Source organism: Ictidomys tridecemlineatus, chromosome 1, assembly GCF_052094955.1.
Source record: "Ictidomys tridecemlineatus isolate mIctTri1 chromosome 1, mIctTri1.hap1, whole genome shotgun sequence".
NCBI classification, from domain to species: domain Eukaryota; kingdom Metazoa; phylum Chordata; class Mammalia; order Rodentia; family Sciuridae; genus Ictidomys; species Ictidomys tridecemlineatus.
This window is the reverse complement of record NC_135477.1, coordinates 18,350,544-18,374,630: the sequence shown is the minus strand read 5'-3', so window position 1 is coordinate 18,374,630 and position 24,087 is coordinate 18,350,544. Positions and strand designations below refer to the sequence as shown.

General features: G+C 35.1%; 2 protein-coding genes across 8 annotated transcripts in view; one reads left to right on the top strand and one right to left on the bottom strand.

The window, feature by feature from the left end:
- Mxi1 (MAX interactor 1, dimerization protein) overlaps positions 1-4,843 on the top strand; it is a 72,800-nt gene extending 67,957 nt beyond the window's left edge. For all 4 annotated transcript variants that reach the window (XM_040273271.2, XM_013356575.4, XM_078051240.1 and 1 more), the window contains exons 4-6: positions 76-190; positions 785-956; positions 3,062-4,843. In XM_040273271.2, the coding sequence (XP_040129205.2) occupies positions 76-190; positions 785-956; positions 3,062-3,225 (451 nt within the window). In that variant the 3' untranslated portion in view covers positions 3,226-4,843. The remainder of the gene's footprint in view (positions 1-75; positions 191-784; positions 957-3,061) is intronic.
- Smndc1 (survival motor neuron domain containing 1) lies at positions 4,577-22,351 on the bottom strand. Of its 4 annotated transcripts, XR_013439570.1 has the most exons (7): positions 22,117-22,351; positions 20,864-20,983; positions 15,760-15,902; positions 14,996-15,157; positions 13,082-13,235; positions 8,431-8,503; positions 4,577-7,906 (listed from the first exon to the last, which is right to left on the bottom strand). XR_013439570.1 is itself a non-coding variant. In XM_078051477.1 (6 exons), exons 1-6 carry the CDS (start codon positions 22,345-22,347, stop codon positions 8,495-8,497), a joined length of 819 nt encoding a protein of 272 aa, XP_077907603.1. In that variant the 5' UTR covers positions 22,348-22,351; the 3' UTR covers positions 4,577-8,494. The 4 variants fall into 4 exon arrangements, 3 of the variants coding, with proteins under 3 accessions (XP_077907603.1, XP_005320723.4, XP_040129204.1); XM_078051477.1 differs by having other exon boundaries at positions 4,577-8,503; XM_005320666.4 differs by lacking the exons at positions 4,577-7,906; positions 8,431-8,503 and adding an exon at positions 11,175-12,192 and having other exon boundaries at positions 22,117-22,347.
- Between the last annotated feature and the right edge of the window lie 1,736 nt (positions 22,352-24,087).

Here is a 24,087-nt window from a genome sequence, read left to right as displayed (position 1 = left end):
AAAATAGGTTTTATGCTGTTTCCAGTAAAATATTTCAGATTGTGCTCATTTGACCTTTTTTTTTTTTGGTCTCAGACGAGCTCATCTGCGCCTGTGTTTAGAACGCTTAAAAGTTCTGATTCCACTAGGACCAGACTGCACCAGGCACACAACACTTGGTTTGCTCAATAAAGCCAAAGCACACATCAAGGTGAGAGTTTTTACTTTCAGATTTGCACATGATTCTCTGGGTCCTGGTTTAGTTATTACCAATGATTCCTGTTCATATACTTTAGCTGGCTCACCATGCCCTCCTTAATAACTGACCTTAAAAGAAATCTTTCTAAAAATTGATCACCTAATCTGAGTGGAGCAACATAACCTGATAAAACTAAATTGTTTTGACAGTGTGGCCATTTGAAGAAATGAGAATGCTAGAAAAATAACAATTACTCTTGTGATATCTACAAGGAAGACCATTGTGCCCTCTGGTGGAGATGACTTCATTTGACTGTGTCCTTCAGTATTTTTCCATCAAATACCACACTGCAGAGGAAGTCTGTCCTTTATAGAGATTACTTTACAGACTTTTAAAATTCTGTCTTGTTTATATGCAGTCATACACAAATAAGACAGGACTCTTTTGATGTTTAAAAATATGAATTTATATGTTTTTATATATGCAGACACTTGTATATTCACTTGTTTTCTCAGCCAAAGAAGAAATCTTTTAAGATATCAGGTAGAAATAAGTTAATGTTTGTATTGTACTATCCACAATGTAAATATCATTTCATCATCCTAGAAACTTGAAGAAGCTGAAAGGAAAAGCCAGCACCAGCTTGAGAACTTGGAACGAGAACAGAGATTTTTAAAGCGGCGACTGGAACAGCTGCAGGGTCCTCAAGAAATGGAACGAATACGAATGGACAGCATTGGATCAACTATTTCTTCAGATCGTTCTGATTCAGAGCGAGGTAGGCAGTGTGCCTTTTCTCTAATGAAATACTAAGCATCTCTGTATCTGGATTTAGGGAGGCACACTGTATTTGCTTTCTTTTTAGCCAACACTGACATTTTATGTATTCACAACATTGTATAGTCTTGCCTGTGTGAACTATGTAATTCTTATTCTGGGGAGGTGGGGGTTATATATCTACCTACCTAAAACTTTTCATTCTGAAATACTTTTAAAGTTTTCTGTAGAAAATTGTAGGGCCCTCCACCTTCCTTAACTCAGTTTTCCCTTATGTTAACATCTTATATAACCATAATAGAGTTATTAAAACCAGGAAATTAAACTGACATAATACTAGTAAGTAATCTGCAGACTTTACTCAAAATTTAGTAGTTTTTCCCACTGATATCCTTTGTCTGGTCTAGGATCCTATGCAGCGTTCCCTGTTGCATTAGCTATTCCTCAGTCTTTCTTTCGTGACCATAACATTTTGCAGTATTTGCCAATCTTTTTATACAGTATTCCTCAATTTGAGTTTGTCTGAAGTTTTAAAATTATTGAATTGGGGCAAGAAATATCACTTAAGTGACGTTGTGCCCTTCATTTCATTGTTTCAGAAAAAATACTGAATTATGTTTTATTACTGGTGATATTAATTTCTTAATGTATATTTTAAAGTACCACACCCTTCATTACTCTTTCTGCCTGTCCTCAAACATTTGTCTTTGGCAGAATTATAGAAAAGAAGTCAGCCAAAAAGAAACAGTCTGAACTTTATAGCTCAGGCCTTATACCATAATAGAAAATCCTGAGGTGAACCTTGATGATTTTGAGCCTTAAATTTGAAAAAACAGAATTAATGAGATCTTAAACATTCTAAAATATTATACAAGTGACACTAAGTTTTAAAGTCTTTTTTTTTGTTTTGCCCTTTTTAAGGAAATTTCCAAAATATTCAAAAATAGAGAAAATAGATTAACTCTCATGTACTCATCATTCAGTTATAATAGCTGTCAACATTCTGTCATTCTTGTTTCATCTAATTCAAATGTGAAACACATATTTAGAGTTTGTCATAGAGGAATGGAAAATCCTATTTTTATTCTAGCCCTTATTGGATAAAACAATTTTTAACTTTTATTTTTAAACTGTGTATTGTTGTTATAATGTATTGGTGATAGTATATGTAGTATTTGACAAGGTCTATATAGACATCATATACGTGTTTAAGGGTTTGTTTGGGTTTTGAAGTTAAATACCACCACTCAAAATGCCTTTCCTGTAATCCTATAGATCTCACTATAATTCAGAGACTTATTTTAAGCTTCAGGTCTTTATTTCAAGCTATATTTGGGGCTGAGAATGTAACTCAGTGGCAGACCACTTACCATGTACAAGACTATGGGTTTCATCCCTAACAAACCGAAAAGACAAGGGAGGAGGCGGGAACTTCAAACTGTATTTGGTGCAAGAAAATTAAAGACAAATCCCTCAAAAATCTACTTTATAACAAATGGCTTATTTTAACTACTAAATAGCAAAATATCTTCACTATGAACCTTTGAAGTCTGTAGAACTATCTGTAGAATGGTATCCCCAAAGGCTTGAATGAGTAGATTTTCTAGTTTGCTATTTTCTTTTCCTTCCAGTATTGGAATCAGGCTTTGTGCATGCTAGGCAAGTGCTTTACCACTGAGCTATACCTTCAGCCCCTAGTCTGTTTTTAGGTTTGTGCTCCCCCTCTGCTAGTCAACCTTGATTAGTAAACAACACTGAGAATTAGTTTTTGGTTTAATGTAAGACAGATGTTGTTAAACCACTTGGGTTGGGATCTTTTAATATTAATTAATAATTCCCAGATTGGTGGGAGGTCCAGACTGACTGGCGTCAACAGGGTTTTAGTAAACTTGCTGCCCAAATTAAGACCACCATTGTATACCAGAGATTCTCCTGTACAGAAAGTATTTCTTTGATCTTCAGTTTCTCTGTTCTCCAGAGCTCACTGATAAAAAACTAGTTGTATAACTTTTATTTTATGCCACTTTTCCTCATGCCTTTTAATTTTTGAAGGTGCACATAGAGTAGATTATTAATGTTTTTCTTTTTTCTTTTCCCCTTTGGCAGAGGAGATTGAAGTGGATGTTGAAAGCACAGAGTTCTCCCATGGAGAAGTGGACAATATAAGTACCACCAGCATCAGTGACATTGATGACCACAGCAGCCTGCAGAGTATTGGGAGTGATGAGGGTTACTCCAGTGCCAGTGTCAAACTTTCGTTCACTTCCTAGAACCCAGCATGACATAATAGTGCAGGGCAAAATATTCACTGGGCCAATTCAGTACAATCTCTTAAATTGGGTTCATGATGCAGTCTCCTCTATAAAGCTAAACAAAACTATACTTGAACAAAGGGTCAGAAGACCTGTATTTAAGCAAATAACTTAGCAAAAAGTGGGGTAGAGCCTCCCCAGCAGAACAAATATATTCAGAATATTCACATTGGAAAAATCACAATTTCTAATGGCAATGAAAAAACTTGTGTGAAATTATATTGATTTGATCTAATTGATTTCAGAGGACACTGGAGATTCCATCCTCTTTTTCTAGTTTGCTCATACTATGTTGAGTAGACACATTTAAAGATGGGATTATGAACCATTCCTGAGCTTTATGGCCCTAGGGAAAAAAAAAATCAAACCTGTAGTAAAGAAAAGATAATCAGGCATTAATCTTGGATAGCTAAGGAGCTATTAAAACTCAGCCTCGGACAGTTTATCATGAAGCCTGTGGATGATCAATTCTTTAAAACAAAAATGAAACAAACCCAAACTCATTTCATGCTCTACAAAAGGAGAGACTCCCATGAAGCCTTTTGAAAGGGATCATCATGCAGCTCAGCTTTCTGTTGGATTCCATGCTAAACAAGCTAACCTTATCCTGCATTGTTAGCACTAGGGCACCCAACTGCCATCTCGACAGCCCGAGGCCTAAGGGCTGCATGGGGGCAGTCCATGCATGACAGCCTCTATCACACAAGGCCTATGAGTATGGATTGGGGAGCCAAAAGGAAAAAGCTCCATGTGCCTGTGTCTGCATGGGTCAGAAGAGTTGTGCACGCAGATTAGCAGGCCAAGGTCTGAGCCACAGCAGCATTTTTATTTGAGATTTTGATAACTGTTTATATGTGTTGAAAACCAAAATGACATCTTTTTAAAGCTTGTCCATAAGTAAACATAGATGTCTTTTATAGTGGAAAAACACATGGGAAAAATCATCTATTTTGATGCAGCATTTGATAATGATAAAACACCTCACACCTCACTCTTTATAGTGCACAAAATGAATGAGGTCTGGGCTAGGTAGAAAAAAGGTCAATGCTGTTTTTGTTTTCTTTTAGAATCATTACCTTTTACCAGCTTTTAACCATCTGATATCCATAGTAGACACACTATCATAGTTAACATAGTTAAGTTCAGCACTTGTCTCATTTTAATGTAAAGATTTGCTTCCATTTTCTACAAGCAGTCTTCTTCACAATCCCCCTGTGCAGGTGCTATTGTTGCTCTTATAAATGTTTCCAGAAATGTTATTTTCTTCGAAGTGAAATTTCTAGCCTGCACTTTGATGTCATGTGTTCCCTTTGTCTTTCAAACTGCAAGGTTTTCCTTTGGTCCTCTCTCTTACCCTGGGAAGCCTTCCTGGAGACCTTACCCCCAGCTGTTTGGACTTTGTATACTTTAAATAATTTAACTACCCTTAATTACTTAAAAAAAAAAAGCTTTATGATTTTCATAACTTATTGCTGATTTTAATGGGTTGTTAATTTCAGTCCTGTAGTTTTATTTTATGTTTAGATAGGGCTGGGCAAGGAAAAAGAAAATAAAGACAACCATATTTAGCAGTGCAGTTGAGTTGTGTGTTAATGTTAGACTATTCTTTTGTGAGTAGCACTTAAACAGCATTCACAACTTTTATATGGAGTGTACCATCTGGGTCATACATAAGACCTCAGCATATATACATAATATATACTCACTTGTTCTTGTGCTCCCCCTGTGCCTCCTTCAAAAAAGTCTTCCTTGATTGTGCTGTGTTTGAGTGGAAGAAACTCTTTGAAATAGATGTGTGTTTGAAAACTGCATGCCTTTAAAACCCAGTACTAGGACTTGCTACATTTCAGGTGCTGGGAATTAATGAAAAACATGACAAAACAGATTCATTTCTGTGGCCCAAGTAAACTGTTTCTAGTTTCATTTATAATTATTCCTGGCTAGGTCAAGATATTGCTCTATATATTTGCTTACTTTTGACTTTCCCAAGTGAGAGTTTAAGATTGTACTAAAATTACCATGGAAAGTAAATGGAAGCCAATGACTTTTGTTATTCCCATGGCATTCACTGGCATCTTTGGCATAGGGCTGGAATTTGGGACAACATTCAGGCAAACTTGAGGGGCTGCCATTTTGTTGTATGTGTACAGGATAATGGGCTGTACAAACCTATAGTACATATTTCACTTGCCCCTAAACTCTTCTTTCCCTGGTTGGTTTTCCTTTTGTGGGGGTGGAGGATATGGATAGATTGTATGAGGAAGAAGTATTAATTTTTAAAAAGACAAATGAAGACACAAAAGTTAACACAAGAAACAAAAACTGAATAAAGAATACCAGAATTATTTTCTAACAAATACCCTTCTCCATGAAGGCAAAAATATGGATGAGTAGTCACAACTGTCTCCCAAATGTTTACATTGGTACTATGTCAGAAGTCCAGAATTAATACCAATTTGAAATTTAATCACTCTTCTGTTCTAAAATTTAAACATCTATTTTTACATAACCTAACTGCAGGTACCCAGTAACTGCTTCAAGTAGGTCACACAAACAGTTGTCATCCTCATCTGATTTTGAAACATTTTAGAGAATCCCTTTGACTATAGCATTATGCAAACTGAAAAGTCTCCATGTTCCCATTTGATGCCTTAACCCTCATTAATCTTATTTAGGATCTTTTAGTAAAATGCTTGTTGAGTGACCCTTATATTACCAAAGGATTCTAATGAAGTCATTGAGTCAGACTGGCATAGATATGAAAATACAGAAAAAATGCTTTTTCTAGTCCCCATGACAATGTGGACTAGAAAAATGGCAATAGCTGTTTTTAGAATCATGAAGGGGTTTTAAAAGGCAATGAGAATTGTTAAGGCCAAGCTCCTTACTGCCTCCTGGTTCCTGTCTCCTAAAGAAACTGTTTAGCCTTTTAGGAATTTTGAGAAGCTTTTTTCCTTCGCTTGACTAAACAGCTGCTTTTCCCCTGTTTTTTATTATCCTTCCACCTAAATATTCTTAACCCAAATCAAAGTCAGATTCCAACACACCTACCAAATGTAGCATAATGGGGGAAAAGCAAGGGTTTTAATTAAATTTAATCCCATTATAACATTTAGTAGACACTGAGCAAGTTATTCAGTCTCTTCATAGAGCCTGTTGCCTCCCTGAAAAGTTGCTATAAATACTATCTTCATCTTGAAACATAAGGATTCCGCTTATACATGCAGCTTATCACCCTACTCCTAAAATGCATGTGAATAGTACCTCCATCCATAAGAGGTATATATACTTCTCTACTTTTTCTGATGAATGCAATCTTCTAATTTCCTTAATACTGAATTTTAGCTCAGGTGTGGTGGCACATGGCTATAATCCCAGTGACTCAGAAGTCTGAGGCAGTAAGATTGCCAAATTCAAGGCCAGCCTTAGCAATGGAGACCCTGTCTGAGAGGCTGTAGCTTAATAGTAAGACACCCCCGGGGTCAATCCCAAGTACCCAAAAAAATTGTGGTGCTGGGGATTGAACCTAAGGCCTCATGCGTACTAGGAATACACTCTATCACTGAGCTACACTTCCATCCCTGAAAATAACTTGCTCAGTGTCTACTATTAACACAATTCCATGGTAGTAGTACTTTTCTTTTGAGATAGTGTTTCACCATGTTACCCAAGCTGGTCTGGATCTTGTGAGCTCAAGTGATCCTCCTGCCTCAGACTCCCAAATAGCTAGAACTATAGGCATTTATTCCTGGCTTGACTTTTGATCATCTTTTAAAATTTCTTAAATAAAGGCTTTATAAGATTAATGTGTCATCAATTTTTAGTGATTATCTGGTCTTTATGGACTAACATCATACTGCATACTATAAACCTCTGTGAAAATGAGTGTCCTAGTTAATATTTAGTGCTGGCCTTGCCAAGTAAAATCAGTAGCTATCTTCTTGGCCCATGGTCCAGATAGAAGGAAACTGCTTTTCTCGTGGACTATGTCTGATTCTTTAATACAGTGTAGTTTGAAAAAGATGTACTGGATGAGGATTCTACTCTTGGTTGTTTTATATTTCTTCCAAGTCATGATTGTGAAAAATGACTCAAATGAAATGCACTTAAAATACTCCCAATTAATCTACTGTAATTTTGGAAATGTTTCTAGTCCCTCAATTCTTTTGCTCCCTGCCATGGGGAATGCTTAAAAAGTTTTTCTTGGTAGGGCAATAATTGGGATATTTATTTTAGATGTTCACACCAGGGCAAAGAATAGCATTGCAAAAATATAACAAAAGCCATAAAGTACTTCTAAAATGTGTATTAAAAGGATATAAATTTAAGAGATCAGTTGTTTCTAAATTAGTAACGCATCACACTTTCTGAAAGCTAGGTCAACTAACCTGACAGCACTTTTGGAGGGGAAAAAAAAAAAAAAACACTCCAGGCAAAAGAACCAAAGGGATACTTACTCTTCCTTCCTGCTACTTCTGAGCAATGAACAACTGGACAATTACCATCTATTAAAGACTAGCCTAGCTGTAGATCTCAGGCTTCAACTCTAGTTTCTCAGGATATGGAATCAAGTTTTCTCCAAGCCTGAATTCTTTCTTGGGTCACAAATTCACTGCATCTTGCTAAAGTAAGTACAGGGCTTGAAAGGGAAAAAACAAAAGCACATCAGTTTCACCAAGAAAGGGAAATCAAAGAGCAAATTAATAACCATGATTTGGGGGCCCAACTTGAAAAAGTAGCTCTTCAAACTTTTCCTCCTCCTAAGAATGGCTCCTTTAGCTTTGCTTTAAAAAAAAAAAAAAAAAAAGACTAACTGGGGAAACAAATGACAATTTTAAAAATCTCCGTGACTTGAGTGGTTTCATAAAATCAACTAATGAAGTATAAAGGCCACAAAAGAACCACCTTTACACATAAGTTGAAAAGTTAGGGGAAAAAAACTGAAAAACTACACAGATGTAATTCCATCTTATGTCATCTTTTCTACTCATTCTAACCCAATCCAAAACATTCTTAAGCTGTCCCATCTCTTTTAATACTGGTTTCTGAACCTCTTAAGAACTTATCTATACAGATAGATATGCTTTTAAAAAAAATCATACAGGATGACGGGGATTCAATTATTGGGGTTTTTTTGGTTGGTGTTTAAAACTACAGAATTACCTGTTATTTTGCCTGCTATGCTCTTCCTCTCCACTGCAGTAAAAATTCTGTTTTAACTTGGAACTCAAAAATCCTAGATATAAAGAATGTTTATATTTACTGTCGAATTAATAAACTGCTATTTATACTGACTTTCATAGTATAATACAAATACTTAATACAATTCAGCAGATATTTATTGAATCTTCTAAAGATTTTAACAAATACAAAACCTTGCTGGCTTAAATAGATACTCTTCTTTTGTATTTCAGTTATTATCCAATTTAGCTAAAAGCTTTAAATATATTTTTGGCTAAATTTACAAATGTTATTTTTCATCGTATAAAAGGTCTAATTTTAACTATAAAATTATAATCTACACACACACAATCACAAAAAAATCAAATTTTCCTTTGTCCCCTGATGTTTTCCCTTGCTATTTATAAATGATATACTCAGCATTAAAACTACATCATATAAAAACAGACATACCACCTTTCACTATGACAAAAACAAGTTTAAAAAAAATGGAAGTTTTAGAATAATCAATGTATTTTGCATTGGATGCCTAGTTTTCAAAACTAGACTAAAATAAACTGCCACTAAATGGAATTTTTCTTCAAGAATCAAACTTCTCTTACATTTAACCTAAAAACATGGTTCTCAGCAAAGGAAACACATCAGAATCCCCTATGGTGGATGTCAAACCATATACCTTGGCCTGGAAATGTTTGGGATAGGAACCAGACCCCAAGATTTCCTCTTTAAGAATTAAGGGTGACTTTTATTATAAATTTCTCCCTTTCCCACTAAGAAACATGCCTTCATATGAAGAATTTTAAACCTTTACTAGGATTTATTTAATATGTTTCTTGGCAATTTGGTAACATTTCAGTAATAAATTAAAATTGTGGGTCTGGGGACCAGAAATCATAAGCAAGTGGGTATTATTATCCATTGTAATGTGAACAACTCTTGTTCAAATTAAGGGAAAAAAGATCAGATATTCACTATTGCCACAGATTCTTCTATAGTGCTTACCATATGCCAGACACTGTAGCTCTTTACATATATTAATTCTTAAAACCTAGGGAAACTGGTATTATTAAATCCATTCTATGGAGAAAAACAAGGCAGAGGAGTTATACACAATAGCTAATAAATAGGGAGTCAGGAATCCTTGCTCTTCCAATATGCCCTATTGACCTTTCTACATGTTAATAGCATTAGTTATACAATTATTAAAATTAATTTGGGTTATTAACTTTTGGAGTGTTCAGATCATTCATTTCTTGAAATGGTAACTGAAGTGAAATGTCAAACTCTGAGAAGATATATGCAGGCATTCCTACTCAGGAGTCATAAATGGGTATTTTTACATTTCAGAGCTTCAAGTCTCCTTTCTTGACAGGAGAAATTCTACATTTAAATTTATAACAAAGCTCTATAAGGATAAGATTCCTATTTAATTCTAGAATACACAGAGTTTATGTTTTCATTTGTAAAATACTATTGCTATCATGCTTCTCATTAAGTATTTTCTCAACTTCAGCATCGAACTGTGGCAGGTATTATCTCCCCATAAGTTCTTTCAGTTTAGTCCAGAGACACCAACATCTTCCTTCCTGACACTAGGATTTTCCAAAGGGCCATATCCAGGTCTTTGACACAAGAGGTCCTGATCTTATTCTGTATGGCTCCTATTTTCTAAACAAATACTTGTTATGATATGGTTACTTTTATTCCTTTTCTCTATCCTATTGCAAAGCCTTCCAGGAAAATTCATATGCAGAAAGGAAGGTCTTTAGGGTTAAAGGAGGAATAAGTCTCAGTTCCAATAGTATTGTCTGTACAAACACCAAGTGAACTACTATCCCAACAAACATAACAAGATAATCTCAATAAAAAACATAACTGGGGTCACATAATTACAGCAAATTTCTTGCCAGTACATTTTCATTCAAATAATTATCTTGTTATCTTTTAAGGCTACTACTGGTTATTTAGTTATGCTCTTAAGATGTTTTTACAATGGGAAAATCATGCAGCTACTGAATCTCAATCTTAAGATTGAATAATCTCTAATAAAAATTTAAAAGATGTTTGTTACAATGGTAAAAGATGAATAATAGTATACTTCAAAATTTTTTATTTCTAAGTTTTCAGGTTTAAGTAGCCTTTTCTCTATGCCTGTTTTGGGGTCTGGAGGAAGGAAAAGAATGCTACTTCTTACCGCCATCCTAAAAGTCTCAATTTACTAATGAAATTAAAATTTGTGAAATAAAAACTTCAATTTTTCCCCTTGTGCAAAAATTTGTGAATACCCCATTCATAGCACAAGCCAATAAAATAAAACTAGGCAATCCTTAGTATCCAACTCTTAATGTCTAATGGAAGGAATACTTAAGGATTTACTGAAACCTTTATCCCATAATCAAAATTCTTTTTAGTGGCAATTCTGTGTGCAAGATTGAGGCTTAATCACCATGTCAAAGCTAAAGACTTCATCTTCTTGTTAACACACCCTGGAGATTTTAAAAACACTTTATTTAATAAAAGTTAAACATACAAAACTGAAATTAACACACATTCTAAAAATCATCTCCCATTAATAGGAAGACCCTTTTCTATGCATGTATTTGGCTTTAACTCAACTCAGGATAACTGATGTCACACCAACAAATGCTGGCAACTTGATCTAGTTAATAAAAATTAAAAACTCAGCTACATGAACATAATATACAGGGAAATTATGGTCAGATTAATGCACAAGAAATACAAGAAATTTTAATGATGAAACATTCAGTACTCTTGTTCATTAATTTAGCCTTGGTTTTTTACAAAAATAGTATCTACACTGTATACAGGGCTATACATCAGCTTTTTGTTTTCCCATATAAACATTACACATCCAAAAATGGTACCACTAACCATATGTGAAAAACTGACAAAGGAAAAAGCAAACATACAAAACCACAAAACACCAAACAAAAAACACCTTAGAAAGGTAGCTCATCCTAACATGGTTTCTTACATAAAACTAACTCAGTGAATAAAAGTAAAATCTAGATCAATTTTGAAGAGATGGCGTACAGGCTTAGAAAACAACTTATTTAAGGAAAAAAAACCTCAAACAAACTTTACCATTTACAAATTAACCCATATTTTGGCTTGTCTGGTTAAGAGCTCAGTTTTAAAGTTGAAGACAAAGGGGGAAAAACCCAAAAAGATCTCCTTAGCAAGTTGGTGTTTTGTCTTGATGTTCCAAATGAATTTCTAGAATATGTGTCAAGTTCAAAGTGTTTGAAAATTAAAATTATGACTTACAAAAAGTTTACACCATCAAGTGGGAGGCCTGATATTAGGAAGATCAACAATTCATTTTAAGTGCTGATTTAAGCAGCATCTATCTAGAAAAGTTGCCTTATCAACAAACTCTGAGGGAACTGTGGTAGTATAAATGAAAAGTTAAATGAATAGCAATTATCAAATGCAATTTCTTCAAGTTTCATTCTATTGAAGTCAAACAATGACAACAATGGTATCTTCCTTACTCATCTAACAAATAATTTACCTTTAGAAAAATATAAGAATAAAAAGGTAAATGTAAAGCCCTGCAGAGATGAAATCCAACAGTTTTTCTGATTATTGAGGCATCAAATGCCTGACATTATATTTAGAGGTATCTTGATACTGTGTCATAGGTTTATCAGCAATTCCACAAGTTCCTACTCCAACTTTGCCAGTAACACTCTCAGGTGAAGCAAAAATACTCCTCTTTACCTAAGGGAAAGAACAGAAACCATTTCTGATTAGTTTTGGGAAAAAAGTAAATTTTAAACTTTAATATTAAAACAGTCTAGCTTCAATATTTTAAAAAAGAAAAGCTCATTGTTTTTGTTTGCTAGTGTCAAAATTCACTAAACAGAAGCCATTTATTCTAATTTATAACATGTGGAAATTATCACTACACACTACAAGCCCTTATAACACTTGGGCATTACCTGTCTCCAGATTATAGTTTGCAATCTTAAATCCAACCCTAATTTATAATATGAGTCTTCAGTTCTAGCATAACTACAACTCTGACTATATTGAAGTTTACAGCAGTGTCTATTGGATATCTAAATTATGAAATCCCTTGCCCTTTGTTAAGTCATAAAATGAACATCTTTATGAAAAGGAAGTACTATTTTCCAGAAATCATGTCTACCAATGGAGGTGACTAAACAAAAAACAAAGATGTGTACTATAGCCAGGTTATCCTGACTGTGAACTTCCATGGATGTTATGATTATCTTTTACCTAACACTCAGAACGTTAACCAACAGAACTTAAAAGCTTTTAAAATAAGATCTAACAGCAATGCACATAAAGACATGTTTATAAAGCAGAGTTCAGCACACTGTCCCTAAGTGGTATGTAAAGCAGCAAATAATTTTTCAAATTTGTCATTCCTAACATAAACTCTCATGAATAATGTTTTTATTGTAGAGACAGTGGCTAATAAGAGATATTTTTCAAAAAGCAAAATTGAGGAATGGCAATGATTTTGATTATAACTGATTTATCATAAGTTTCAAAAATCTATGTACCTCCTTTTTCATTTTAAACATTTTAGTGACAATTGCATTTTTCAGATTTGCAAAGTGTGGTGAATAGATTTACCAACCTGGCCTTTTTTGTTTTTAGAATAGGCTCTGTTGTTGAATTGTTGCCATTTCACCTTCTGGTCCTCTCTTTCCTGTTCAAGTTCTTTTATTCTCTGTGCTTTTTTCAAAGCTTTCTTCTTTTTGTATTCACGCTGCTGGGCAATCATTTCCTTTCTGTGTGGTAAAAACAGCTAAATGTCAACTATTAAGATTTAAAAGATGACCTCCTTGTGAACCTTAGACCCACACACACACAAAAAAAAATCCAATAAACTTACACATACTTCTCTCCATGAATAAAAGCACTGAATCATTAAAATCAATGCCAATCACCTGGCAATAGTATACAAATTGTTTTTGTTTTTTTTAAAAAAAGTATCCTTAAAAGCTTTCATACGTAATCTCTCACAAATATAAATCAAATATTTCAGCTAAGCCTTTTAAAAAAGTATTTTTTACTGGTGAAATATCATTATATATAATAGTGGTATTCATTATGCTGTATTCATACATGCACTTAACTATATATTTGACCTTTTTTGGGGGGTACTGGGGATTAATCCAGGGGATGTTTAACAACTGAGACCCATTCCAAGCCCCTTTTTATTTTTTGAAGCAGGGTCTTGCTAAGTTGGTAAGGCTGGCCTCAAACTTGCCTCCTACCTTAGCTTTCAACTTACCAGGATTATAGATGTGTACCACAAGCCTGGCACTTTTTATTTCACTTTTATATAGCTTCTATCATTTGTGTTTTAGAAACATGTTAAATTTCAAATAATTAGCTGCCTAAAAATCAATTCCCAAATAGACATAGAAGTATAATGCAGAGCATTTGAAAAAGTGTAAGAATGGACTGAATACATATAAAACTATTTCACCTAGAAGAATGCAGCAGCACAAGGGAAATCAGTTTTTTTTTTTTTAAATTGTAGGTGGACACCTTTATTTTTTAAAATTTATTTCTATGTGGTGCTGAGGATTGAACCCAGTGCCTCATGTGTGCTAGGCAAGTGCTCTACCACCGAAATACAACCCCACCCTCACAGCTAACAATTGTTAAAAAAAAAAACAAAAAGCAAAAACACCGAGGGGGGGCGGTGTTCAAAAATCCTACACAGGATTCTAAATAGGATTAGAGCTTAAAACTATCAATAATATGCACTCTTGTTAAAACCAACCAAATGAAGGATGAAGAAAAAAATCTTTTAAGAGAGGCAATAAAATCTAGATCCCCATACTATATAATTGCCACCATGAAGCCAAGTATGGCTTTGTACACAGAAGCCAAAAAACTAAAACCAGAGATTATACAGAGTTTTACAATCTGATTTTTCTTACTGGGGATGTTTATGTGTTATTTTAACAAGTGACAGAATTTTTCCAAATATACTTATGTTGTAACTTAAAAATTTGAAAACCCCACCTTCTAGTCCCAAGTTTTTACCACAGGTATCTTTCTGTTACCTCTACTTCAGGGCAGTTTCCTTAAGAAAACTGCCCTGATAACTGTAGTGCCAATACTTTATCTTTGTTCCCTTCGTAAGTGTGTTCTATCCCTTCCTAATATCTTCACTTTATTATTAAAGTGCTTCTTTGATTAAGTGTTCTCTTTGGATATAAACTCGGTATACTCAGAGGAAGCCTAAGTTGGTCTTCATTGTGATACAGCCTCAGCTCCTGGCTTATAAAAAATATAGTAGGAAGATGTCCTCAGTACAGTACGGTATCCTCCTAATCTGGAATGCCCAAGAGGGAACCAATATGTCTTCACTTAGGCATACACATAACAGACCATGTTGAGCCTGTGTCACTCATCTTTAGAACAATAATAGTATTCTAACTTCCTCACCCCAATTTAGGCTACATATAGCTTCCATTTGCAGATTACCTCAAGTACCCAAATGGGGAACATCTAAAATACCAAAGTTACTTACTTTGACATGGGTTTATTCCCACTGTCCTCCTTTGCCTTCCTTCCTTCTTCTACAGGCTTCAGGTTCAACAGTGGAGTCACTTCAGCATTGCCATAACCAGCAAAGGTAATTGCAGCGGTGCCATTTTCTTCATCTATCTCCTCGATCTCCGCTTCGTAACACCTGTAAAGATATCATGGCTGTAAGCAGGTGAGTAAAGATTTAGTACTCAGCCTACAAGACTTATACTGCAGAGATTCAATTATTATATGTGATTAAAATGAAACTTCTGAAGTTAAATGGCCCTTTTGACAAAAATTCAAGAGTGGTTGGAGTTATGCATCTGGTATTAAAAAAGAAGCCCCAATCAAAATATTGCCAAGAAAGTCTCTTAAACATATATCTATTCAATATGCTTTAGTTCAACTCTCTGAGAAAGAAATAAATTCTTACAGGAGTGATTTCAGTGTATGCACTTCACAGAAATCTGAGGTAATCTACCATTTGCTCAGTTTTCAACTTAAGGAGGAAATAATTTAGATTATTTTGGAGAATAACTATTCATTTTTCTCTCTTCTGGGATGTAAACCATTCTTCTCCCTCAAACTTAATCTAAAGCTAAACCTAAACTTCATTAATGGCAACCACCCAAAAATTGGCTCTGAAAATCACATTGCCTATATGGAAAAATTAAAATAGGGTAGTTCAAACTGAATAAAAAATCTTACCATTGTATTTTATTATTGCATGTTACAGTTAGAGGGTTTTTTTTTTTCTACACTTACTGTCCATCTTCACTCCAGATTGCCATACACTTGTCTCCAACTTTCCATGAATGAGTAGGCTGAGCAGAAGCAAAACTATCTGAACTTGCAAGAGTTTCTGATGGTTGAGTTGACAGGAGATCTTTGGTTAGTTCTATAACTTCCTAAAAAAGGATGACAAAATCATAACATTAATTTTATAATTCATATTATCAATTACTTTCTTAGTTTTCGATAATAAATGCTATGTGGTTTGAGAGCTGATATAGTTTATAACACTAAGAAATATTGAGATTTACTCCATGTTGAAACTGAGATAATATTTTACATAAGTAGTGAAGCTGTGATTTAAGCCTAACATATCTTCATCTTAATCATAAATACTAATAAAAATAAAATAGACTTGAGCTTATGCCATGCATTATTTCAAAGTGCTTATTAGTAAATAAATCTCTCTAAAGATGAGAAATACAGTATAAGGGATTGAATTAAGATTTGAGGTCCCTTTTACTTTTATCATGTATACTTCATGCAACTGTTCTGTCTTCTAGGTATTACTTAGCAGTTTTATTACCTGTCTAGTCAATACCCCCCCATTCCCAAAACACTTGAAGCAGCCTTATTTGTGAACAAAAATATTCCTACTTCCACATATTTCTGCTAAAACACTGTAGGCATATGTAAAAGAAACCAGTAGTCTTCCTATTCATTTATTATAAATCTCACGTCAACTGAGTAATAAGCACACATGAAGTTAATTTAAATATACCTTGATATTTATTAATCACACCAGCACAGCTTAATTTAAAAGGGGAAAAAAAAAAACTAACACAGGCAGGCAATGCCTCTGTGTGGCTAATAATTTTCTAATTCAGGTTCACATTTATTGGTTTCCTTCAAAGGTATGTTAGGGATGGTTCCAAAACATGAGAAACAGCACAAATTTATAGATTCTGCTGTCTACTGAATTTTTACTCTAATGAAAATCCAAGGTCTGTACCATTTTATCTGATTTGTTTTAACATACTGCATACCTATTCCTCCACATTATTTTATTTAAAACATTCTGTGTGTTTGGGGGAGAAAAACTGGCAAAATTAACTCTACTTAGTTTCTTCTGGCACACTCTTTGAGTTTTTGTAATAGTAATTCTGGTTCAGTAGCCAAGACAGTTAAATATTAGCTCTTTCCTAAAGTTTTTAAAACTTACTGGCTACTTTTGAAAACCTAATATTTGGGTCTAAAAAAAAAAGAAATAGTAAGCCTTTGGAGAAAGGCTGATTTTGTGGATTAAAGAACTAGAAGAGTCAGATTTAAGTTATAGATTTAGTACAGTAGCACCTCTAAGTTTTATTAGCTGCCAATAGTTATTTGAACACTTTTTTTTTTTCCTTTTGCATAGTCCCTAAAGATAGGACATGACGTTTTTTGGTGGTACTGGAGGTCTTGTGCATACTAGGTAAGTACTCTACCATTGAGCTATAGCACCAGTCCTCAAACACCTTTCTCCCCACCTACTTGTAGATGGACACATTATCTTTATTTTATTTATTTTTATGTGATGCTGAGATCAAACCCAGTGCTTCACACATGCCAGGCAAGTGCTCTGCCACTGAGCCATAACCCCAGCCTCTTGAATACTTTTTAATTAGACAGTCCTTTGCAAATAAAGCAAAGAAGTTCCACATAAAGTAGTACACAGAAGAGAGTAAATTACCCAGTCTTGTTTTTAGTTAACCCCTTTTAAAGCCAAGGATATAATCCAATAAACCTGACTCAAGAGCCTATAATACTTCTATCATTAAATACTTCCACATCCTCCTATGGATGGTTTAACCATTGAAGCTCAAACACAAATTTTTCATTTGTATATCTCATAGTTAGAACTCTATTATCTTTTCAGACAGAACATTTTCCCACTATACTCATAAGAAAAGATATTTTTAAAGAAAATGGTCCTAAAAAGCTGTGCATGTTCAGAGGTTTGCTCTGAAATGACCCCTTTTCAACAAAAACAAAATCCAGAGCATTTACCCCTAATGTCCTGTAACTGACTTTGCCATGGTTTTATATATACTTCCCAACAAACTATGAAGAGCTTTCTAATTTTTTGTTTTCTTCACATGTGCATATGGACGAAAGTATCAGAAAACTATTTTACGTATGAGGGGGTTCTTGAAGGTACATACCATTAATTACTTTTCCTCCCCCAAGTTTTGAAACTGCTCCTTCAATGACAGATGGGCAACAGTTACAGTAATCGGCAATTCCAGGAAGCATCAGGTGTTGTGATCTACATATCAGCAGGTCAAAGGGGGTGCACTCAAGCACTCTGCTTACTGAAGGAAGGCGTTTCGGGGATGCAGAGAGCCACTGTAATATATGAGACAAGTGACTTGACCCCTGCCTCCTTTAGAACCAGTTTATTCAGCAAAACAGCCTAATAAATTGACTATTTTTGTGATTATCATACACTGCCTGGGGAGCTTAATCAGCTGGCTAGCCTGAATTTTAATATACCTATTTTATCTTTTAAGTGAAAAGAAAGGCTGAAAGAACTTCAGTAGATTAATTTGCTGCCTGCTGAATAACTACACTATGAAAGACAATAAAAGAGATAAATATGGAAACCTTATTGGAAAAATATGTCACTGAAAAAAGTTCAGAAAGAATGTTTTATCATAAATCAAAGGGCAAATAAATTAAGAATCAGGATATGATTCCATAAGAACACAAGAAATTAAAAACATATGATGATCCAAAAACATGAAAATGATAAAGCCAGAGTCTTAATAATCAATCTAAACAAGCTTTTCATTAAAGATGATAAGCAGTATTGAATGCTAATGACACAAGATACATTGCAGAAAGCAGAAAAGGGGGAAAAAACATTGCAGAACAGAAGCTATAACTATAGTCTCAAAGAAGACAACAACTACTAGGTGGAAACATATATCCACACACCATTCAGAATTTTATCTAAATATTAAAAGATGCTTTCCATCTTTGAGTAGTTTCAGTTCAAAACAGGCCTCTATCTAATAATCAAAATCAAATTTTTTACTCATCATGAGAATAAAAAAAGTAACTCATCAAGACTGGTTAGTTAAAACATTCTGATTTATCACTATCTGAAGGATTAGCACTTAAACTTCTAAATCTGTGCCATTCCATATGTAGTCATTTAATTGAGTAAAATTAAAAATTCAGCCCCTCAATTACCCTAGCTGTATTTCAAATATTTAATAGCCATATGTGTCCAGTGGCTATGGTACTGAATATCAAACACAGAATATTTCCACGATCACAGAAAGGTCTACTGGACAGTGCTGTTCTAAATAGTTACACAATATTTTTATTGTCTTTTTGTTTTTGAGAAAGGGCCTTTCAATGTTTCCCAGAATGCCCTCAAACTACTGGGCTCAAGAGATTCTCCTGCTTCAGCTTTCTGAGTAGATCAAACTACAGGCCTATAGCACCACCAGGTCAGCATAAAAAAGAGGATATTTTATAGAAAAACAATTCCCAAGTCATTAACCGAACCCTAGATAAGTCTTTTATGTACTCACTACAATATCTACTATAGTGGTTTCTCCCTACAGTATCAACTTCTATAAACTGTGTCATATTAAGACATTTGTGCCCATAGTCTAAAAGATAATTTACTCTAGAAATATTAAAAAGACCTGATAATAATCCTGTTTTAAACTCCACTCCCAATTCCCCTTCCACCAGTTCCACATCTTTCCTCCCATTGCCCAGGAAGCAGGGTACAATACAACACTGCACACAATGTTTTCTTTTCTTCAAAGAAAAAAGGACTGCTTTTAAGTTGGTAAAGTAGACTGAGCATCTCTTTGAGGCAAGGAAAAAAAAAAAAATACTTGAAGTCGAAAAGAGGTCAGTTTGCTTTTGTTATATCTGCAATGCATACTCACAGAACATGTGAGTAATTCACTAAATGGACAGGAGCAAACCACCAGGTTATTTTTACATAAGGGCCTTGAAGTAGGCCCTACAATCCACACGCCTGGCTTCTATGAAGGATTCTGTTTGAACTGAAATTATTCCAGATATTTTCTATATTTTTTAAAACAACATACACTTGTAAGTTTATCCTAAATCTAGAACTAAATTTGAAAATATTCATTCATTTTATGCCTGGATAACCTCTTTCAGAATCTAAAACCTAGACCCCAATTCAGAAAAGTTTCACTCGTTTTCAGTTATAAAATCCCTAAAATTTAAGATTTAGTGGGTAACAGGATGATAAAGGGACAGATTAATTAGACAAGATATAGAACCAGTATAGAGATCATCTAATCAAAACCCCCTGAAAACTTTAAAAAATCAGGTTCAGAATTTTAAGGAAGTTCTTAAGATGAAAAGTTATAATACTAGTATTTACAAATTACATATGGTACTTTTCTTAACCTGGTGTCCTGAGAAACAACAAGTATTTACTATCATGCTTTTATGTTTGTCTTGAAACCCACTGCAGGTTTAAAAATGTTATACTTACTTAACTATCCCATAATAAATTAAGAACTCAACTTGACAAAGGTCAAAACTACACTATAAAACCTAGTCTTAAGTTCAAACACCTAACTAACATTAATACCAAAAACATGTATCTCTTTGGGATATCTTGATGTGTTTTTAATATAAGGTGTAACCCACTAGCAATGAAATAAAAAGCTATTAAATGTTTCACTCTCAATATTATATCACTAAAAAAAATTTTAATCTGATTATATTTTCTTTTTTTTAAATCTTAAGTTACCTTTCTTTGCCAAAACTTGAAAAATAAAAGCAAATTCCTTTGTAAAGTTTCTTCTGTTGAAAGTCTGACACTTTCAAAATCAACTAATTTTTAAGAAATCCTATGAGCACACAAGATTTACCTAATTAAAAACAATGTTTATTCTTTTTGATGCATATAAATTGAGGAAGTAACCATATTTCTCTACAAGCCTCAGTGCCTACACATATGTGTACACACATAGGAGGGGAACCTGCTCCAAGGGTGTTTTGAGTACCTATGGATTCTAAAAAAATAGATCAATTGAAAGCCACAGAAATTTTTTTCAAGCAATGTTAACTACAATTGTTCACTCGTACTTACTTGTAAATCTTTCTTCAATTTTAGCAAATCTTCATTTTCTCCATTTCCAGATAATGCAGCTTCTACTTGCTGGAGTTGAGCTTTGTAGCTTGCCAGCTGTTTTGCTAGATCCTCTGACATCTGGGGAAAATAAAGAGGTTAAGACCATGAAACCTAAGTCAAATATCAAAGCACAAAAAATATTTCCTTAAACTGCCTGAATCAACCAGTTTTAATCCAAAGTACTCTTGCAGCTTATATTTATCACCATTATTTTTACTCTTACTTTAGACTTGAGCTAAATCACAAACTTCAAGGTAACATTCTGAAGATTACAGAACATGTCAGTCCAATTCCATTTAAAAAGGTTGAAAAAGCATGGGATAAGAAGAAAAACTTCTTTATTTTTCTTAACTCTTATTATAGGAAAGCACTGTGACCAGCTCAATAATTAAGGTTATTATCATATCCTTAAGCATAAAAGAATACAACCACGGCGAAATAAAACTGATTCCCAGTTATCTACACAAATAACTCTCTTTACTTGAACAAATCAATTAAGCATGTATGTAAAAGTTCTTCTCCAGAATAAAAATCTTTCACTCAATCAACTTAAATATGCAGTTGTCGATTCATTTTCTTAAGTAGCAACACAAATATTCCGCTGGGCTGAGGATGCAGCTCAGCGCTAGAGCATGCACAAGGCCCTAGGTTCGATCCCCAGCGCCTCAAAACAAAAACAAAAATACTCTCGCATGTAGGCATTCCCAGAAACGTTGCCATTTGCCAAACGTAGCTCGTACATTCTCCAGCAAACAAGATATGAATGAACCCTTCCTTGATGATTTGTAAGCAATCGTATGGGGCTTTCTTAAATTCCCGTCCAGCGAAAGCCTGGAATCTGAAAGGACTCTAAAGGGTTAAAGCAAGCCAGGCAGCTCTTGTGCCAGTCACCCAACACCTTTAAGCCCGCCACAACTTTGTCGATGGTTTCAGGCCTGGAAACCTAAACATCGGCTGTCCCAGGCTTTGCAGAACCGCGCGGGCGTCCCTACCCCACCCGACGGCCGTGTTCGCCCTTTCGCACAGAGGCCCCAACGCAAGCCGGGGCCGCTCACGATCAACTCTAGGTGGGAGAGGAGCTGGGGCTCCTACCCGACAGCCCACGCCCAGACCTCTCCTGTGAGGCTGACTCCTCGGTCTCGGGCCTCTGCTCCAACTCTGGGGGGACCAAGGCCCGGCGAGGCCTGACGCTCCCTCACAGGATTTGTTACCTTGTGTGGGGTTGGGGATGGGGCGGCGGGAAGGGGTCGGGGAAATGAGCCCAGTGGCGGCGGTGGCGGCAGAGGCAGTGGCAGTAGGAAAAAATCTTCGCGACGACAACAGGGCAACCCGGTCTCTAAAGGAAGAACTCCGTCGGTGGCGAGGGGGAGGGGAAGGAAAACCGGGCGCTGGAAGGAGGAAAAGACAAGGCAAACGAAGTCTCGCGAGATATGAAAAAACATCGCGAGATGTCACTCGACTCACAGGGTTCCTGGCGCCCTCTAGACGGTCAAGCTTGCTCTCGCTAGGGAGGTGAAGTAGGCGGGGCTTAATAGGAAGGAAATGGCGTAACCGGGCTGCGCCGGGCGCAGTGTATAGGGTCTTCAGACCTAAGTTCCGGCTTTGAGAGGGTAGTCATTAGATATTCATCGTGAAGCATGTCCTGTTCGGCTCTTTCTGACTGCCTTCTTAAGCTAGCTATGGTGGAATTTAATGCAGCTTCTATACTAGTGGTTAGTTTTCAGAGTGTAGTCCCTGAGTCCGCAGCATCAACATCACCTGGGACTTTAGTGGAAATGCAAATTTTTAAGTCCCGCCCGAGACCTCTGGAATTCGGAAACTCTGCCAGTAGACTCAGCAGTCTGTTTGAATTAGCTGTCCAGGTGATAATGATGTCCACTGAAGTTTGAGAATCTGTACATTGTATAATAATAAATGCCTTAATAGGAAGAGAAAGATAATTGTGGCAAAAACTATTGAGAAGAGGTTGATTTATTTAAAATCCGTTTAACCTATTTGGTGTTAATTATCTTGCCTAATAGAGAACAATCTCCGGGTTATAGTCTTGAGTGATAAGTAGACTGGTATTAGACTTACATTTATGTCCAAAAAGAAATGCTCATTAAATGTGCATGTTTGCAATAATACAATATATGTGAGTTCTGACGCACAAACCTATCTAAGGTTTGGAATGGAGGCCAAATGTTTTCATTATCTTTTTTACTGTTTCCTCTTTTTCCTCCTCTATCTTCCCCTCCTCTTCCCCCTCCTCTTTTCCCACCGTATTTATATAATTTTATTTCATTTCTTTAAAAAAAGATAAAAACTTGAAACTAAAGCTATCCAAATATCTACCTTCCCTGGGGGATTAACTAAGAAGACCCTTCTCTCAGTTCCTCCTCTTGAATTTGTGCAACATCTTGCTTTAGTTCCTTGCTTTCTTTTGAAGGAGCTCCATTTTTTTCTACACACACACACACACACATTCCATACTGTAAGTTAGATAACCATGGAGATGAAAATCAGGACAGGTATCTGAGTGTGATTGGGATGGAAGTCAACTTGCAAGTGTCAAAATACTGCAGAGGGCAGCAGTATGTAGTTCTAATTAAGAAGACAAACCAAAAAAGATGAACATTTCCTTAAATAGAGATTGATTTGAAATAAAATGTGATTTTTGACAATGGTTCTTATCCTAATTTTGCATTTTAAGAACTGATGCTAAAACGTGTGAAAAATCTCTCAAATGAGAAGTCTCCCTGAACCTTCTAAATCAGAAAATAAGGAAATATTTATTATAAATTTCAACATAGATTTCTATACCATCTTGGCAGTTTTGTTTTCAGTATTGTTTTTAATTCTTAAACTAGGTAATATTGAAGAAAAACTACATTGAATTTTAATTACCACTAAGATATGATAGCAGTTGTATGTACCAGATAACCATTCTGAACACTACATATATTCAACTTTTTCAGTTCTGTGTGGTGTTATTATAAGCTTTGATGAAAAGTGATACTTCAGATAGGCTTTCTGACTTACCACCTTTGAAGTGTCAAAATCTACCATGTCTGATTTTTCTTAAAACACTCACTTAAATGTAATAATGTTTATTATTCAAAAGAGCAGTATCCTAGCATGCATGAGGCCCTAGATTCAATCCTAGAACAGCAAAAACAAAGAGCAGTATGTAAACCTCCAGT

What these genes read in the sequence shown, in the direction of transcription:
- Smndc1 (XM_005320666.4), bottom strand. Translation starts at nt 22,347, where the DNA reads ATGTTTTTTCATATCTCGCGAGACTTCGTTTGCCTTGTCTTTTCCTCC. An exon ending in CATCCCCAACCCCACACAAG is followed by an intron (nt 20,984 to 22,116) that starts GTAACAAATCCT and finishes TATTTTCCCCAG; the next exon opens with ATGTCAGAGGATCTAGCAAA. An exon ending in AATTGAAGAAAGATTTACAA is followed by an intron (nt 15,903 to 20,863) that starts GTAAGTACGAGT and finishes ATCCTTTTTTAG; the next exon opens with GAAGTTATAGAACTAACCAA.